Raw genomic sequence first — 19,267 nt, 5'->3', positions numbered from 1 at the left:
GGCCGTTGCAATTTCTCTCGGCCTCCTTTGAACAGACAGATGTGGCAGAGGGGCCGGCAAGCCCCGAAATGCCCATAAACATCCATAAATCATTAATCACCCAGAAGGCCGTGCTCCAGCTGCCAGGCTGCTCATCTGGTTCTCATTATGGCTAAGCTCTTAATTTGCCAAACTCATCATCTACACAATTGGAGCCATTTGCCCTTTCGTTTGGCAAAGACCTCAGTTTGCTGTGGATGGATTGGATCACTAGCCGGACTGGAAAGCCTGCAGTCAGCCGCCTCCTCACCACAGCCTCCAAAGCAAACAGCGCCCTGTTTAGATTGCAGTTTGTCATTTAAAGTGAAAACTTTCAAAATGGAGAGAAAGTGGTGAACATTACATTTGCCCTCAGAATGGGAGCTAGCTTCTCTGTCCACAGTATTAATAGTAATGACAATGACTTGCAGTTAATAAGCACATTTCTCAAACACTAAGTAAGGGGATGACTCAGTCCCTTTCACCTGCAATGTGTAGCAACCACCTGTATGTACGGTTGACGCAGACTACAGAGCAGTGACGATAACCAGGGTTTGGTACCAGTCACTTACACCTACACAGACTGACCTCACCAATGACCCCTAATGAATCCTAATGACTCCTTCCCCAGGTTACCATGACGGCCACATAGTGATGCGGTGGTTCTGGGGTGCGGTGGAACGCTTCAACAACGAGCAAAGGCTGCGGCTGCTGCAGTTTGTGACAGGCACCTCCAGCGTTCCATACGAAGGCTTCGCTGCCCTACGGGGAAGCAACGGCCTACGACGCTTCTGCATCGAGAAGTGGGGCAAGGTCACCTCTCTACCAAGGTACTGGACCGAAAATATACCAACATATTAATAAATATATAGTTTGGAATTAACTCCTCTTATAAGAATCATATCTGTCCTGGACAAGTTTCATTCTTATAATCAACTAGTTTCAACTCTTAATAAAAGCAAACTACATTGTAAGTAAATTTTTTACAACTACTCTATAAGCAGATTCTTATAAGCAGAGTGCATTGTTTTGGGTGCTCTATTCTGGAATGAAGAGGTTATTTCATTGACTAATGTAATTATTCCACTACAAGGAGATGGAAAGATCCAGAGAGACATTCCACTGGGCACACACTGGTTGAATCAACATTGTTTCCATGTCATTTTAATGAAATGACAAATGAAACCAACATGGAATAGATGTTGAATTGACATCTTTGCCCACTAGGATATAGTACAGTAAACCTGGTTCTGGGGTCAAATGTACTGTAACCTGCCACACACTTAAAAGGTCCATTGTAAACACATGCTAAATGTGGCCATTTAGAATTATTAAAGCATGTAGCCACACCCTCTGAGGCGTATTTAGGGACAGACATTGGAGCAAAATACAGTCTTTCACCTCATAGGAAGGGCTGTAGAGAGAATATTTTTAAAGGAAATTAAAAGGGAACTGTCTGCTTTTTAAAAATATATCAACAGCTTATGCGACTGGGCTATTATGAGATCTGATTGGTCAAAAGACCAATTAGTGGACAAAGATCGGAATTGGTCTGCCTGTGTAAATGCAGCCAATATGACCTCCGTTAGAACATAGAACAGACTGCAATCCCAACTTTGGGACAGTACTTTCTTATTCCATATCGTTATTGTCCTTGTCCACATTTTTACCTGGCTGAAAGGCAGCTTATGTTTTTTTTGTTAGTGTGTTCATGAGGCCCCAGACAGCAGCAATTGTTTTGTCCTGGACACAAAAACATCCAGAAACAAAGAAAAGTCACAAAGAAACTGGCTTTGAGATGATCTATTTTGAAACTAATACTATTTTATCTGCCATTGACAATTCTCAAAGTACAAAATCAACACCACACAAATGCAGTATGTCAGTCAGCTGTCATTGGAAATTAGGTGGTCACTCAAACAAAAACATTTGCCCATTTCAGGCGTAATCCCTTTCACCCGTTTTTACTTCCCTTACCTGAGGCACTCTCATTCAGACCACATGATATTGTCATGTAATCCAAAGTTTGCATAGTGCAAGCATTCTATTCTCACACACGTGACGGATGTAACTACCTCTCTATCTCTCTCCCTCTCCCTCTCTTTATTATATATATTCTCCATACTGTCAGCTGGTTGAGTGTGGTATCAAGGCTTATATTACCCATATGGGGAATGAATGAAACGGCCACGGGTGTGTTTACTCAACCATTACATTTAGAGTTCCACTTTGTAATCTTCTTATAGTGCCAGATAGCTTTACAGAGAGGTATAACCAGTTTTCTCAGGAGCGAAAATACTTGTCACACCCCCACCTTGTTCTAAAACTTGGTGAAAAACATTTGGTTTAGACAATCTTTTAGATTATTAAACAATTGCATTGGAAGCAGATGACATTATTTGTCATTTCAACACAAATTAGTAAATTGTACGTGGTGTAGCAGAGGTTCATAAAAGTCAAACCATTAGCATATTTTCTACTAGCGTATAAACGCTACTAGCGTGCGGTTGCTTGCTTGTGTGCAAATAGTTGTTGATGGAGAAGTGGCTGGGTCATGTTCAGTAGGTACCAAACAGAGTGAAACAGGGAAGTAGCCTACTATCTGATGACAAATCCTTGTGGATATTTTCCATTGCTAAATGTTTTGCTATGTGTGCCTTATAGTGAACACCACCCAGGTCACACAGTATACAGTGCTTCTACAACACTATGTGTCGCTGGTGTCTAAAGCCAGGCGAGCTGCAGGGTTTGGAACACACAGGTTATTATGGTCACTCACTAGTGCAAGACATGATATGAAGTTCAATTTGCTGAAATGAGTACTGAATCCTTACGCACCCCCTGGGCCTACTTCTATTTTCATATTCCAATTTTCATAGGATCCCTCTGAATTGGTTGCATTGCAAACAGTGCTATATTTGACGCCTGTACAGTATTTGCTGTATACCTTTCACCTTGTTAGACCTGCATTGGACATTTATTTGGCAAACGAGAGAAGAACTCATTTAAAGCTAACTATGTCAGCAGAAAGGAGAGGGCTCCCATTTCGCTGTGGAGGAGAGAAAGTGGTAGTGTTTGTCATTGTGTAGGAAGCACAGTGTCAGCAGTAAGGAAGCTAAATAAGGCTGAGGTTGGAGATGGGAATGCCATGGCTAACGAATAACATTTCAACCTAGGGCTTTCTCATTATTGGTGGAAGAGATAAACAATGTCCATGAGTCAGATTTACAGTTAACCCTGGACTTACAGTATAAACACATCATATTGGACGTTATTAATAGACCAATCGAATTCTCATATTGGGGACTTATTCAGACTTTCCCTGACGGTGCCTGATACAGTATTGTCCCTGACATACTGTACTGCTCCTCTCCTCTCTTTCAGGGCTCACACGTGCTTCAACCGCCTGGACCTTCCCCCGTACCCCTCCTACACCATGCTGTATGAGAAACTGCTGATCGCTGTGGAGGAGACCAGTACCTTTGGCCTGGAGTGAGACTGACCACTAGCACTGACCACTGACTGACTGCCTCTGGCACCCTACTAACAAACTATTTTCTTTTTACGTACAAATATTAACTCTGGACAAATGGTATTATCTGTTGTTGTTTTCTTACAATACGTACCAGAGGAGTGGGTTTGAAAAAGAGGGATCAAACTTATTAAAACTTGCATGCACTACATCACTCATCTGGGACATTGTGAATAAATATACTGTGTGGAGAGGGGGGGGGGGGGGGCTTGCTCCACCGGCTACCCACAGCCCGCCACCTCTGACATCATCAGAGGAAGTAACATCAGCGGTGACCCCCTAAAGATCGTAAGTCTCTCCAGACCTTAATCTTGTCCTATCAATCATCGCAGAGCATTTCCTGAAATCATCTTGACTCCCGATGACCATTCAGTGACAAAACCAAATATTAGTTTTTTTCCATTGTTACATTTAATAAACATGTTTTGTGCACGTTTCACCAATTGCTTTCTCATCATAAGGGCATCACTGTTTTCCTCAGAGTGGATGAACAGGTGCTTTTTAGGAATTCCTTCACTCCTGTAGTGAAAGGTGTGTTTGTTCTGAGTCCATGCCCCAGCCTGTGTGTACATACTGCACACAGTTGTCTGAATATCCCGCCCAAGAAAGACACCGTGCCTCCGTGAGTTATTGCCTCAATGACACCAGCTATGTGTTAATGAATCACACATCCTATTGGAAACTCCAATGCAGTGGTGCAATTGTTTTTGCTGCATCATGGCAGTAGGAGGCTTGTTAGTGTCTAGTCACAGTTCCTGTACAGTACAGTGAGAGGAACTGTAGTGACCCAGGTGATGATGATGTAACTAGTACAAGGCTAAGATTAGAATGTGAAAGGCTAAGCTCTGAGAGCTCTCTTGTCAGCCTTGCAGAGTCATTGAGCTCACATCATAAATAATACCCTTGTCATTCGGACCATGGGTTTTGCAATCTAAGCCCAAACGCTGACTGAGAGATCTCAACCGTAGAGGTAAATTCTGTACTCGGTGAGGCACTGTGCAACTTTGATGGAGTGTAACATCATGTTGAACATCCCTGTCTGTCCTGGTCTAGTGCTGACAGTTATTCTTGGGGTCTCGTCCTTTATATTTATTGATTTTTCATTGAAATTATGAACACTAAGGGGCACTTTCCCAAACACAGATTAGGCATAGTCCTATACCAGTGGTATTCAAAGTCGGGGGGAATTGCAGTGGTGTTTTTGGGGGATTGTATATTGTCCCATACAATAATATGTAAATGTTTTTTGAGAAAGATAATTTGAAAAATCAACTTTTATGAAGTAAATGTGTTTATTGGATTATTTTCATTTTGATAAGAGATGAAATTGAAGGTTATTTGTTTATGTTAAAATCGAAATTGACCGATTTTAGGGTTGCGTCATTAGATTGAATACCACTGTCGACTAAAAATCTATTTCAATGAAGATTCTCCAATGACCGTGCTTTTTAGTCCTGGACTAGGATTAATCTGTGTCAGGGAAACCGGCCCTAAATGGCCCCTAGTTATGCTGTAAAATACTGTAGATTGACCATGATTGAAGCTACAGCTGTTGTACTATGATTAAACAGACTATAATGTTTGTATGGAAAGAACCAGGGCTACTGCAAAAAAAAAGAAATGTTCAGGGAACAAAGAAGATTCTTGTTAGATTTGTTTCATAAGTACTGTTGTTTTTCTATCATATTTTTTTATTTATTGTCAAAGTGGGTGATGTAATATTATGGTTTCTCTTTAGGACCATAAGGTGGAAAACTAAGTTGAATGTTTTGTTTGGTTAACATTGTCCAGTATTGTTTAGGTGTTTTTATAATGATGGCATAGGAATTGAAATGCTTTCAAAAACAGGACTTTTACATGTTATTTTTTTAATGTGTACATAGTTTTTTGTTACTTATGCCTTCATTTAGTACCTTTTTTATTTTTCATGATTTTGAATTGTATGTCAAAACGGCTTTGTTCATTTTGATTTTGTGGGGAAATATTGGTGTTGTCTTCCTTCCCTTTGCACTGTAAATGGAACCTTGACCACTTCTTTCTCATACTCCCTCTATTCCGTCACTATCTGGCCAAGTTGCAAAGTCAGTTCTGTCTAGTTCTACAATTTATATTCTTAAAATCTGATTTTAAACCTAACCGTGACTCTAACCTTACCCACACTGCTAACCTTATGCCTAACCCTAAAATGTTTTGTTTCATACATTTTTATGATATAGACAATTTTGCAGTTTGGCCATCTAGTGGGAACCCAATCTATCCATCTTCTATGTTGGTATTGACAGGTGAAAATGGTGGTTTGTTCAAGATGTTGACGTAGGAATTGCATCCTTAATGGTCGAAGACACAGAATGTCTGCATACCAAATGGCACCCTATTCCCTATGTAGTGCGTCTGCTAAATGACTAAAATGTAAATCTAGTGCACTACTTTTGACCAGAGCCCCATGGGCCCTCTCAAAAGTACTGCACTATATAGGGGTTAGGTTGCCATTTGGGACATAACCAATGTGTCATGTAGAGAATAAGTAATTTTGTTTGAATTGTCTAGCATTGTATTTGAAAAGAAATATTTAATTCAGTAGTCTATTTTTACTGGCTTTATGAAGAATTTTATCCATAGAATATCCTGGGCATCCCTTGGTATGATCGATCCTATAATATGAGGATATTTATTAAATTAATATGGCTCTTAAATTATTCAATATTACCCTTAAATTATTCTAAATGATCTATGTACATTGTTTAAGTGCATTAACTATTCAAATATTTAAGATCAGAGCTTGATCAGAGCTTTCAAATAAATAATGCACCGATAATTCAATCTAACTATACTACAGTTTGTTTATGAGTACCTTATTTTTGTGATTTTCTAAATCAACTTTTTTATTTGCCTATTTATTTTTCATGTTATATCCCCTTGGAAACAGCAAGGTAAAACAGTAGATCTTACAATCATCAGTCAAAAACTGGCAGAAAAGTTGTGATATAGATTAGCATCTATACCTTGTTGATATGACTTGATAAAAGGCTCCCTATTTCGGTAATTGGTCCTTTGTTCTCTCCTTTCTAACTTTCCTTGTCCTGTAGGACTTTGTCTTTCAGAATTGAGACATTTTGAAAGACGTGTTTATGATCAAATCTGGTTTGATAACAGGTCACTAAATTCTCAGGCTGTGCTTTCGCTCCATGTACACATATCACTGTACACGAATGTCAATAAACAATCACTTTTTAATTCATCTTTTGTCTCTAGTCCCTTTGAATATAAGCTTGACCTCAATGTAGTGAAATAGATGGATACTGGCAGAGCCACTAAAGCCAAAATGCCAGTGGTACAAATGTTACCATAGTAGCTTCAGGATTAAAGAGCCTGATAAGGTAGATGAATGTTTGAGACCTTGATAACTAGGCTCCTAACCTATAGAGTCCCACAGTGGACGCTTCATAATAGCCATAAAACCTAGCCGTCAAACACGGAAATGGTTCCAATCTTTTTTTCACCATTAATTTTTCCCATAGGGGATTTTAGAACCACTTCAAACAAGGTCTGTGTTTCATGTAGACTTTCCCTGGCATGACGTTTTGATAACCGTATAAATCTCTCAGACAAGGGGACTTTTATTAATATCATCACCTCTATTTACTCTGATTCGAAAAGGCTAATTAGCATCAAAGTAGACATGCAAGACTACAAATCCCTGCAAGCCCCTGCACGTCATCTCTAGCTGACACCTTTGCTGTGAGCTAGCTAGCTACCTTGATCCAAAACAAAAGATACATTGAACATTTTCATTTACTGTTCCATATTTTATTTTACTAATATCTGTTGGCTTATTTGGTCTTGTCTTGTACAGAATACTATCCTAGTAGCAGTCAGATATTTACAATGTTCCATGAATACTAGGCTAGTTCTTTGCAAAGAAGCTTTAGCCGGTGGAGGTCTATATTTAATCCCTTATAATTTTCTTAAATGATTTATTAATCAATGCCACAAACCTGGGACATCGACGAGCACAGTATGACCTATTGTTACTATCCGAGAGAGCACAGATTCTTCTGCACATTTAATACTGCATTCAGTCTGAACCCCAGAATAAACAGGACAGCTTAACACAGGTGAAAAAAAGGTAGCATAAACAGTACACCACAACACTTTTAAACTTGTTACTGAGTCTAGATGTTATTAATTCATAGTGTGGAATAAGGGGTAGCTAGAGGGATGATGGGCCATGGAATAAACATAAAATGGGGTGCTGGTGTGCTTCTGCATCCCTTTTAGGTCGTTGTCACAAATATCTGGCCCATGTCCAGTCATACTCAGTGTCCCTTGACGTCATTCCGTCTCAGTTGCAGCATTCAAATCTTGGTCATCGTGTTTCTATGAATCACAACATTAAAGATGATGAGTAATCACAGCATTTTCACAAATTGAGACATACACAATACAACTTAATCATTGAGGACAGCATTTTGTTGACAATATGGTGGTTTACATGGTCTACTGTGTGTGAATGATGGAAGAATCTTACCCCAGCTGTAGATCCATTTTAGTGTGTGTGATCACTTCAACCAGTATTGGGACCATTGGAGACTTGGGATGCTTGCTCTCAAAGTGCTACTTGAATGTCTTCAGGTCTGCGTCAATAAAGGTCAAGTGCAAAATGGTGGATGTTAACAATCTGTGGCTTAGATTGAATTCAAAGTTGACACAAATGATAAACTAAGCAATACGATGCAACACACTACTACACATATAAAAGACAGTACCACACAGGCCAGTACAATAGCCTACACATGAAGAGGAACCTAAAGGCACATACAGTACCAACCAATACTACTCACCCGACAGACAGAGCAGGTGTGGACCAGTGCTGCCTTGGCTGCAGTCTTCTGGTCCGCCTTGGCTTCAGTCTTCTTAGCAGCCGCCGCCTTGGCATCAGTCAACAAGTTCAACTTCAATTTGAGAGTGGAGCATGCGTTATATATACAGTTAATTCAGAAAGTATTCAGACCCCTTGACTTTTTCCATATTTTGTTACGTTACAGCCTTATTCTAAAATGGATTAAATAAACAAATCATCATCAATCTACACACAATACCCGCATAATGACAAAGTGAAAACAGGTTTTTAGAAATGTTTGCAAACCCCCCCCCCCAAAAAAAAAGTATTTACATAAGTATTCAGACCCTTTGCTATGAGACTCGAAATTGAGCTCAGGTGCATCCTGTTTCCATTGATCATCCTTGAGATGTTTCTACAACTTAATTGGAGTCCACTTGTGGTAGTCCCGTGTAGCTCAGTTGGTAGAGCATGGCGTTTGCAACGCCAGGGTTGTGGGTTCGTTTCCCACGGGGGACCAGTATGAAAAAAATAAAAATGGAAAAAAATGTATGCACTCACTAACTGTAAGTCGCTCTGGATAAGAGCGTCTGCTAAAATGTAATGTAATGTATGCAAATTCAATTGATTAGACATGATTTGGAAAGGCACACACCTGTCTATATAAGGTCCCACAGTTGACAGTGCATGTCAGAGCAAAAACCAAGCCATGAGGTCGAAGGAATTGTCTGTAGAGCTCCAAGACACAGATCTGGGGAAGGGTATCAAAACATTTCTGCAGCATTGAAGGTTCCCAAGAACACAGTGGCCTCCATCATTCTTAAACTGAATAAGTTTGGAACCACAAAGACTCTTCCTAGAGCTGGCCGCCCGGCCAAACTGAGCAATCGGGGGAGAAGGGCCTTGGTCAGGGAGGTGACCAAGAACCCAATGGTCACTCTGACAGAGCTCCAGAGTTCCTCTGTGGAGATGGGTGAAACTTCCAGAAGGACAACCATCTCTGCAGCACTCCACCAATCAGGCCTTTATGGTAGAGTGGCCAGACGGAAGCCACTCCTCAGTAAAAGGCACAGGACAGCCCGCTTGGAGTTTGCCAAAAGGCACCTAAAGGACTCTCAGACCATGAGAAACAAGATTCTCTGGTCTGATGGAACCAAGATTTAACTCTATGGCCTGAATGCCAAGCGTCACGTCTGGAGGAAACATGGCACCATCCCTATGGTGAAGCATGGTGGTGGCAGCATCATGCTGTGGGGATGTTTTTCAGTGGCAGGGACTGGGAGACTAGTCAGAATCGAGGGAAAGATGAACTGCGCAGAGAGTACCTTGATGAAAACCTGCTCCAGAGCGCTCAGGACCTCAGACTGGGGCGAAGGTTCACCTTCCAACAGGACATTGACCCTAAGCACACAGTCAAGACAACGCAGGAGTGGCTTCGAGACAAGTCTCTGAATGTCCTTGAGTGGCCCAGCCAGAGCCCAGACTTGAACATCTCTGGAGAGACCTGAAAATAGCTGTTTAGCAACGCTCCCCATCCAACCTGACAGAGCTTGAGAGGATCTGCAGAGAAGAATGGGAGAAACTCTCCCAACATTTGTTCCCATCACAAATACAGGTGTGCCAAGCTTGTAGCGTCATACCCAAGAAGACGCAAGGCTGTAATCGCTGACAAAGGTGCTTCAACAAAGTACTGAGTAAAGGGTCTAAATACTTATGTAAATGTCATATTTCCATATTTTATTTTTAATACATCTGCAAACATTTCTAAAAACCTGTTTTTACTTAGTCATTATGGGGTATTGTGCGTAGATTGATGAGGAAAAAAGCAATTTAATTCATTTTTGAATAAGCCTGTAACGTAACAAAATGTGGAAAAAGTCAAGGGGTCTGAATACTTTCCGAATGCACTGTATATCATTATAAACTGGGTGGTTCGAGCCCTGAATTCTGATTGGCTGAAAGCTGTGGTATACCACAGGTATGAAAAAACATTTATATTTTCTGCTCTAATTACGTTGGTAACCAGTTTATAATAGCAATAAGGCACCTCGGGTGTTTGTCGTATATTGCGTTGCGTCACGCTTAATAACAGCCCTTAGCCATGGTATATTGGCCATATACCACACCCCCTTGGGCCTTATTGCTTAAATACCATCTAAATGATGCTAATCGGTCCATCTCTGAAGCCTCTCAAAAAGCCAGACCAAAATAATACATCTAGCTAGGTAGCTACAAGTCAAGTAGTAGGCTACTTACATTGCATTACTTGAAGTAGGTTCTTCACCCACAGACACAAAGAAACCTTATCAAGAACGTCTAACTTCACAATCTAAGTTAGCTAGCTAGTTAACTAGCAAGCTAGACTGTTGGTTTATAAAAGCCAAAGAAAGCTAAACTTATAAACCTCTCATGCATTTAAATGGCTAGACAAATAGACAGCTAATGTAGCCATGTAGTCAGGCTAATGTTGCAAACTAGCTAGCTAACCATGAGCTAGCTAGCTAGATAACAGGTATTATGTACAGTAAATAAAAATGTTTGCCAATTTATTTATTACTAAATTTAGCTAACATTAGTTAATCCAGTGATCCTTACCTTTGCCTCGATTCGACAGTCTCGTCTCATCATGGCCCTGGTGAGTGATGTGAAGCTTGAGACAGGCCTTTGTAGTTGTGTCATTGCCACATTAGCAGCTAATTAGCATTTCATTTTGGGGGGTAAATACAGGTGAATATATTGATAAAAGTCACCTTGTCCGAGAGAGATTTACATGGTTATCAAAACGTCACGCCAGGGTAAGCCTACACGAAACACAGCCCTTATTTGAAGTCTGTCTAAAATCCCCTATGGGAAACATTAATGGTGAAAAAACGATTGGAACCGTTTACGTGTTTGACCGCAAGGTTTTATGGGTATTATGACCCATACTGTGTTACTCCATACCACTCACCAACAATAGCACACTGCAGCATAAGTGCACTACTACTACTACAACGTGCACTACTGCACTACTGTCTTTCACCAGAAGAGGGAGAATTTGATTCTCTGCACTCCAATATACACTGCAGATTCTACAAAATACATGTTCTGCTATGCGAACCCACTCACTCAGGTGCAAGCCTTTAGTTAAAATAGACAAAAAGACAACATATAATCTACTGTTTTAAATGTGTTGTGGTGGGTGTGTTTCTGTAGGGTCTGGGAGGGTGGGGGGAGCATCACATTTGTTCCCATCACAAGATGAACAATAAAGTATTCCTTTCTATTATACTCTATTCTATTATATTATTCTAATGACTCTCACTGGTTAATGTGCCCAGATTTTACTATGACAAAATACTATGAAAACTGATACAGGTTAGAGAAGGGAAATGTGTAGTGACAATCAATTGATCATATTAGTTATCTTCCTGGGAATTCTCCCTCTCTCATTGAGCTAACAGTAGTGCAGTGTCCGATTAGTTAGGATATTTATAGCAAATTGAAGTTAATTGAATAAGACTCTTGGCACTGTGCCCACTGTAGGCTGATCTAATTTATGTGGAGAGCCTTCCCCCTGCCTGTAGTAAAGTAGCATGCGCCACCCTATTTGGTCAAATTACTTGTCAATCAAGAGTGTTGCCACGGTGACAGAGAGCAAAGTATCTGACTGGTAGACTTGCATTCATCCGTTGTTCATACTGATGAGCGAGCGAAGTTAGAGCAGATCGCCCAGTTACAAACATTTAGTGCGGTTCAAAATATTGATACAGTGTTGCGCCCTTCGACATAATTTAATTGAACATGAAAGTTCTCTCATCTATAATATCCGTGAGGCATGCGGTCTTATTTTATCACTCCTAAGCAGCGTTTACTAGCCATCTATTAGCTAGGGAAGTTTGGTTGCTTTAGCTGTTAGGTTTGTTTGAAAGTGACAGGAGATAGCAAGCTGTAAAACCTTCAGTCCTGACCGAATCGACGCGATGATTCCTGAATATAGTCCCCGGACCAGCGAGACAAGAAGCCGTACGCGTTGTCACTATGGTCAGGCAGCAGAACCAAACCAGAACCGATGTGGGCTACTCTCCGAAATCAAAACTCCTATCAAGAATGAACTATTCACTGACCACTACACCATCATTCCGGGTAAAGAACTTGGCAGGTACTATAAGTGTTTAATAATTACAGGGGTAGTGCCATCTGGTGCTGAGCATCTATCCATCCAGCTTGTCAAGTTGTCTGTCTGTGAGTTTGTCTGTCAGCCTGAATAACCTATTTGCTTACTGTAACTGTCTGTTTCCATACCATACAGACTGTGACTGTCTGTTTCCATACTTGTGATAATATAGAAAATATAATGCAGGATAATGTTCCCATTTCTTTAATAATTCGTTTTCAAATATCACGGTTTTGGCCTTTGGTAGTGCCATTTGCCATCCCTGCTGTCATAATGTAGGTATTTGTCTGCACCACAAGATGACCATTAATTGTTTTAATATTTAATGAAACATTATGGGATGTTGTCCAGCAGTTAAAAGTTGCAACATGTATTTTGGATTGTGCACATCAATGTAAATTGGGGAATCCATTGAAAGGATTTGCATCAATGTCGCAGTGCACTTGATTGGAACCAAACAATGATTGGTGCACTCCAATGTTCAACCATGAATACAGGGTCCCAGATCCCAAATCATGCTTCCATTGTTTGTTGTTGTTTGGTTTGAGAATGCTGAAGTATGCATGGCAGGCTATAGCAGTGGGCTTGCATTATCTCCACAGCAAGGTCACTCAAGTCAAGTGGTGTAAAGTACTTAAGTAAAAATACTTCAAAGTATTACTTAAGTTGGTTTTTTGGGTATCTGTACTTTGCTTCACTACGTTCCTAAAGAAAATAATGTACTTTTTACTCCATACATTTTCCCTGACACCCAAAAGTACTCGTTACATTTTGAATGCTTAGCAAGACAGGAAAATTGTCAAATTCACGCACGTATCCCTGGTCATCCTGACTGCCTCTGATCTGGTGAACTCACTAAACACACATGCTTTGTTTTAAATTGTATGTGTGTTGGAGTGTGCCCCTGGCTATCTGTAAATTTTTAAAAAACAAGAAAATGGTGCCGTCTGGTTTGCTTAATATAAGGAATTTGAAATTATTTATACATTTACTTTTGATACTTAAGTATATTTTAGCAATTACATTTAGTTTTGATACTTAAGTATATTTAAAACCAAATACTTTTAGACTTTTACTCAAGTAGTATTTTACTGGGTGTATTTCACTTTTACTTGAGTCATTTTCTAAGGTATCTTTACTTTTACTCAAGTATGATAATGTGGTACTTTTCCACCACTGCTCAAGTCATATCTTTGCTGAGTGTTTGAACTGCAATGTGGGCGGCCACTCCTTGTGATGTCTGCTAAATCTTAAAATAAGAGCATCACTGAAGCAGATGGTTTCTGTATTTTTTACCTTTAACATCTATCTAAAAATGCATAAACTTCGATTTTTTTTTCTTCATATGCAGTGCCTTCAGAAAGTGTTCACACCCCTTGGCTTTTTCCAAAAAAAATTGTGTTACAGCCTGAATTTAAAATGGATTAAGTTGAGATTTTGGGTGGACCGGCGGTCATCTTTGTGGTAGTAATTAAAGTAAAAATGTTAATGACAATTTCAATGGTGTACCAGCTAAATTGCAGTCATCTGAAGGGATAGGTTCATTCTATGACTGAAATGACACCCTCCCTGGATTTAAGAGCATGTTGTCTCAACTGATGGCAGGCACAACATAAAAACCTCAGATGATGTGAAATAAGGTCTAAGCTATGCGATTATGAAAAACATCAGAGGTTAGAAGATTTTTGACAATTGACGTTAAAGGTTTAAAAAAAAAATTTTTTTCAAGAAATGATCAATTAGTTTGACAAGCTTTTAAATGATGCAGACATGGATGTCTCATGATATGGTGGGTTGTAGCTCAGTTGATAGAGCATGGCGTTTGCAACGGCAGGGTTGTGGGTTCGATTCCCACGGGGGGCCAGTATATATAAAAAAATATGTATTCACTAAACTGTAAGTCGCTCTGGATAAGAGCGTCTGCTAAATGACTAAAATGTAAATGTAAATGTTATTCAAAATGGGTAAACTTTGAGCACCTTTATCTCTTGAATGTTTTGGCATTCAGGTCCAAAAAGTCACTTTCTGACCACTTCTTCCATGGGCAAACGTGTATGGAAAGTTTTGTTTAAATCAAAATGGATGCTGTCTTGAAGTTATTAAATTCAAATGGATTTACCTAATAGCTTTAGTCCACTTTGTTCTTGGAAGCCAAGTCTGTGGTTCGTCTCTGCTTTACTGACACATAAAGAGGGGAGATTCCAGTGTGTTTTTCTGAGTGGAAATATCTCAGCTTTGTTTATCCACAAAGCTCTCTGAACATGCCTGCCAAAGTCTCGGGATAGGCACATTCTAAAGAGCACCAGTCAGACTAGGCAATGCAAACACCACACTCAACCCTCTGAATGGCACCATGTTGACCCAAGGAAAACCTAAGTATATTAAGCTCCTCTGAGATTTGATTAAACTGATAAGAAGTATGTGAGCCCTCTTGGACGTCTAAGTCATTGCCCTTTATAGAAGGTATTTGAGCTTTGTATGTGTGTCTGACATTTTACTGATTATTTCATAAAAGGGACATTCAGAATGTTGCTTTGCATCGCATGACCGGCCGTTGCGTCTGAGATTAGCTAAAGGCACTCACTTCAAAGTGTTTGGCTAAGCCACGTCCGAGTCAGATCACTGTGCCCACTGCCCAGTGACCAGCTGTTGGGGAAGGAGCCTTCTGGTGACTGGTCACAAGTATCCTTAGTCTAAACCCTGGTTTCTTAGGTTTAAAAGAAAAAGGAGTCAATTGCAACAAATATTAGATGACATGCCTCTTTGGTTGAAGAACTGGTTGAAATTTGGTTGAATATTGCCACCAAATGATAGCTGGTTTGTTGAGCCTACTTTCAGATTATTTTGTACTGCAAATTGAGGCCTATTAGGCCTAGAGGTAAACATAAAAGTTTCACATCTCAAAAATCATTGGAACATCTCTAGCTGATGTTTGTTGCTATATCCTCACTGTTAATTCATTTTTTCATGGATCATCAACTGTAGACAACCTTTACTCATTTAAAATGTCTGTAGGATCGTCTCTTCAGGGTATCTGATTGGCTGCCTCTGCTATGCCTGTGTTTGTTTGGTGGAAAACACATGGAAACTGCTATCTCGTGAGAGACTGAAGTCTAGTACCTGCCAATTTGACAAAGGTAGTTCAATTTTGCCAAAGGGGAACATCATGGAACATTGGCTGGCATATTTTTAGAAAAGGTCCACAAGGAATGACTGTTTCCAGGTCTCAGACGTTGCTGGAATTCACTTTTGTCCTGAAACAACCTCTGTTAATGTGCAACTCAACATTTCCCATGAAATTGTATTAGGCTGATCCTACGCACGTCCAACATGTTTGTATGGTGCAGTGATCAGATTACAAATAGATTTGACAGCCATAACATAAGGCAGGGATCATCAACTAGATTCAGCTGCAGGACGTTTTTCTTTTTTTGTTTCTTCTTTTTTTTTTCTTGAGCGGATTGTCGGGGGGCCGGAACATAATTACAATTAATTTGTAGACGGCAAATTGACCGCAAGAAGCCCAAACAGATATGTTTGACAAAAAATCATAATAATTCAAACCATGCTTACATTTGTATACGATCACTTTTCTCTTTATTATGCGTGGGAAAAATTGGGAAAATATTTATTCAATTAAAATCACTTGGAGCTGATTTCCTGGTGTTTTTAGTCTATGTCCAACAATAAAAAAAATGATATGTAATATATAATATATATGTATGTACAGTACAGTGCATTCGGAAAGTATTCAGATCTCTTCCCTTCTTCCACATTTTGTTACGTTACAGCCTTATCTTAAAATTGAATAAATACATTTTTTTCCCCTCATCAATCTACACACAATACCCCATAATGACAAAGTGAAAAAAGGTTTTTATAAATTTTTGCAAATGTATTACAAATAAAATCAGATACCTTATTTACATAAGTATTCAGACCCTTTGCTATGAGACTCAAAATTGAGCTCAGGTGCATCCTGTTTTCATTGATAATTCTTGATGTTTCTACAACTTGATTGGAGTCCTCCTGTGGTAAATTCAATTGATTGGACATGATTTGGAAAGGCAGTGCATGTCGGAGCAAAAACCAAGTCGAAGGAATTGTCTGTAGAGCTCCGAGACAGGATTGTGTCGAGGCACAGATCTGGGGAAGGGTACCAAAAACCTTCTGTAGCATTGAAGGTCCCCAAGAACACAGTGGCCTCCATCATTCTTAAATGGAAGAAGTTTGGAACCACCAAGACACTTCCTAGAGCTGGCCGCCCGGCTAAACTTAGCAATCGGGGGAGAAGGGCCTTGGTCAGGGAGGTGACCAAGAACCCGATGGTCACTCTGGCAGAGCTCCCAAGAATACTCGAGGCTGAAATCGCTGTCAAAGGTGCTTCAACAAAGTACTGAGTAAAGGGTCTGAATTTTTTTTATACATTTGCAAAAATGTCTGAACCTGTTTTTCCTTTGTCATTATGGGGTATTATGTGTAGATCGATGAGGGAAAAAAATACAATTTAATCATTTTTAGAATTAGGCTGTAATGTAACAAAATGTGGAGGGGACTGAATACTTTCCGAATGCACTGTATATATTTTTTTGCTCAGAACTTGGGGGGCCAAATAAAACGACCTGCCAGTTGGAGAACCCTGACATAAGGCATGGATGTCATTGAGTTAGCTGGAGTTGCATGATGGTTAACAATTTGTTAGATTCAACAGTGTCTTTACTTTACTAGTGGTATTATGACCATTAGACTTTTACCAGGAACATTAAATTACCCTGTCTGTCTGTCTGTACGCCTCAATTGAGGCGCTAGCCTGAGCCTGGCTCAGATATAATCTGTTTGTTTGGGTTGGCCTTGTATGCAAATTTCTGTAAATAACTTCATTAAATCACATTATCTGGCTGTAATGCTGAAGTAAGCACTTGACTAATAACCCTACTAAGCTGTCCAAATTCCAGATTTCTCATATAATTTCGTTGGGTTGTTTTTTTTGTTAGTACGCCAACTGCCATGAGATTATGAACCTGTATATTCAGCCTGGAACTAGATTTGAGTTCTGTGTTCAGTGTTTTTTTTTCTTCTGCGTATTGCTACAAAGTTACTGTATTTTTTAATCACTGAGTATAGCGCTTTCAATGCAGTTACAGAGGTAGAGAAATGTACAGAGGCCTGTGTTTTTTGCATACTGACGATAAAGCATGAAAGATGAAAGCCTGGCCCAATGCAAAGGCTAAAGCTATGAGAACATTCTGTCTGTAGCGTGCTGTGTCCCTCTGAACTGTACACAGTGGTGTGAAGTGTGATCCCCGCGGTTCTGTGATTTTCATACTCTTGCATGTGGATAATTGCAGGGCCTAGCGGTGGCCCCCACAGCCTCAGCCCTACAGAATTCCACAGGCCTCCTGCTCTGGCGGAAACTCCCTGTCCCCATGGATCAACACCAGACCAGAACCAGGGCTTAGCCTATTTGTGTGTCATCAAAACTAACCCCATTAGCTGTAAGAGGACCTGGCAATGTAAAAAGATAGCCCCCATGTCATATTGGAAGAATGTCCTTTTCTATTTACAAGCTCATTGTCAAGCGTTGAGCTCAGCTGCCATTTTCAACGTGGTATTGAAATGGCTCAATTGTGTCTTAGACCTAGGTTCCAATGAATTCACTGGACAAATGTATGAGGACACTGCTCGTCAAACATCTCAATCCCGAAATCATAGGCATTAATATGGAGTTGCTGCTGTAACAGCCTCCACTCTTCTGGGAAGGCTTTCCACTAGATGTTGGAACATTGCTGCAGGGACTTGCTTCCATTCAGCCATAAAAGCATTAATGCGGTCGGGCACTGATGTTGGACGATTACATGCTGTCTAGACCGGGCTCGCGCGCATGTTGATTTTGTACATCCACACCAGACACGATCCAGACACGCAGGTGGAAATATCAAAATGAACTCTGAACCAACTATTAATTTGGGGACATGTCGAAACACACTAAACATTCATGGACATTTAGCTAGCTAGCTTGCTGTTGCTAGCTAATTTGTCCTGGGATATAAACCTGGGATATATATTTTACCTGAAATGCACAAATTCCTTTTTTTTTCTGGATCTTTGTAGAATTTTGACCCATTTAGAGGCACACACAATCGTGTATTCTCTACCCCAACATTTAATCCACAGATAAAAGGGGAAACTAATAGTTTATAGTAATCTCTTTAGCAGTAGTAGTAGTAGTAGTAGTAGTAGTAGTAGTAGATGGAAGAGGCGGGACTTGCAGCGCATCAAAAATATAACTAAGTTATATGTTAGCGCCTGGCTACGCGGACGCTCGCGAGCAGTGTAGATGAAATGATTGAATAACATGTATGTGTACATTTATTTTGCAACGCGAGCGCTTTGTCAGCATGATAGGCCTGGCTTACAGTCGGCATTCCAATTCATCAAATTTTTCTGTATGGACCTCGCTTTCTGCACGGGGGCATTGTCATGCTGAAACAGGAAAGGGCCTTCCCCAAACTGTTGCCACAAGGTTGGAAGCACAGAATCGTCTAGAATGTCATTGTATGCTGTAGCGTTAAGATTTCCATTCACTGGAACTAAGGGGCCTAGCCTGAACCATGAAAAACAGCCCCAGACCATTATTCCTCCACCAAACTTTACAGTTGGCACTATGCATTCGGGCAGGTAGTGTTCTCCTGGCATCCGCCAAACCCAGATTCATCCGTCG

The 19,267-nt window shown here is 40.2% G+C and overlaps 2 protein-coding genes and 1 long non-coding RNA gene across 3 annotated transcripts in view; 2 read left to right on the top strand and 1 right to left on the bottom strand.

The window, feature by feature from the left end:
• LOC311150305 (E3 ubiquitin-protein ligase HECW1-like) overlaps positions 1-3,514 on the top strand; it is a gene marked incomplete at both ends in the record, with an annotated part of 68,814 nt that extends 65,300 nt beyond the window's left edge. The window contains 2 exons of the mRNA XM_084187708.1: positions 650-848; positions 3,403-3,514. Of these exons, the coding sequence (XP_084043834.1) occupies positions 650-848; positions 3,403-3,514 (311 nt within the window). The remainder of the gene's footprint in view (positions 1-649; positions 849-3,402) is intronic.
• A 3,847-nt stretch (positions 3,515-7,361) lies between these two features.
• On the bottom strand, positions 7,362-11,275 carry LOC311146900. The gene is made up of 4 exons (XR_014614726.1): positions 10,986-11,275; positions 8,392-8,502; positions 8,079-8,184; positions 7,362-7,927 (listed from the first exon to the last, which is right to left on the bottom strand). It is a non-coding gene; the product is annotated as an uncharacterized lncRNA (long non-coding RNA).
• Positions 11,276-12,067: 792 nt separating this feature from the next.
• The window catches only part of LOC311100984 (serine/threonine-protein kinase 17A-like), a 28,789-nt gene continuing 21,589 nt past the window's right edge, over positions 12,068-19,267 (top strand). The window contains exon 1 of the mRNA XM_084141988.1: positions 12,068-12,531. Coding sequence (XP_083998114.1) covers positions 12,353-12,531 — 179 coding nt within the window. The 5' untranslated portion in view covers positions 12,068-12,352. The remainder of the gene's footprint in view (positions 12,532-19,267) is intronic.

This window comes from Coregonus lavaretus, assembly GCF_964263955.1.
Source record: "Coregonus lavaretus genome assembly, chromosome: 2".
Taxonomy (NCBI): domain Eukaryota; kingdom Metazoa; phylum Chordata; class Actinopteri; order Salmoniformes; family Salmonidae; genus Coregonus; species Coregonus lavaretus.
The sequence above is the reverse complement of the archived record's forward strand: the minus strand, read 5'-3'. Positions and strand labels throughout refer to the sequence as shown.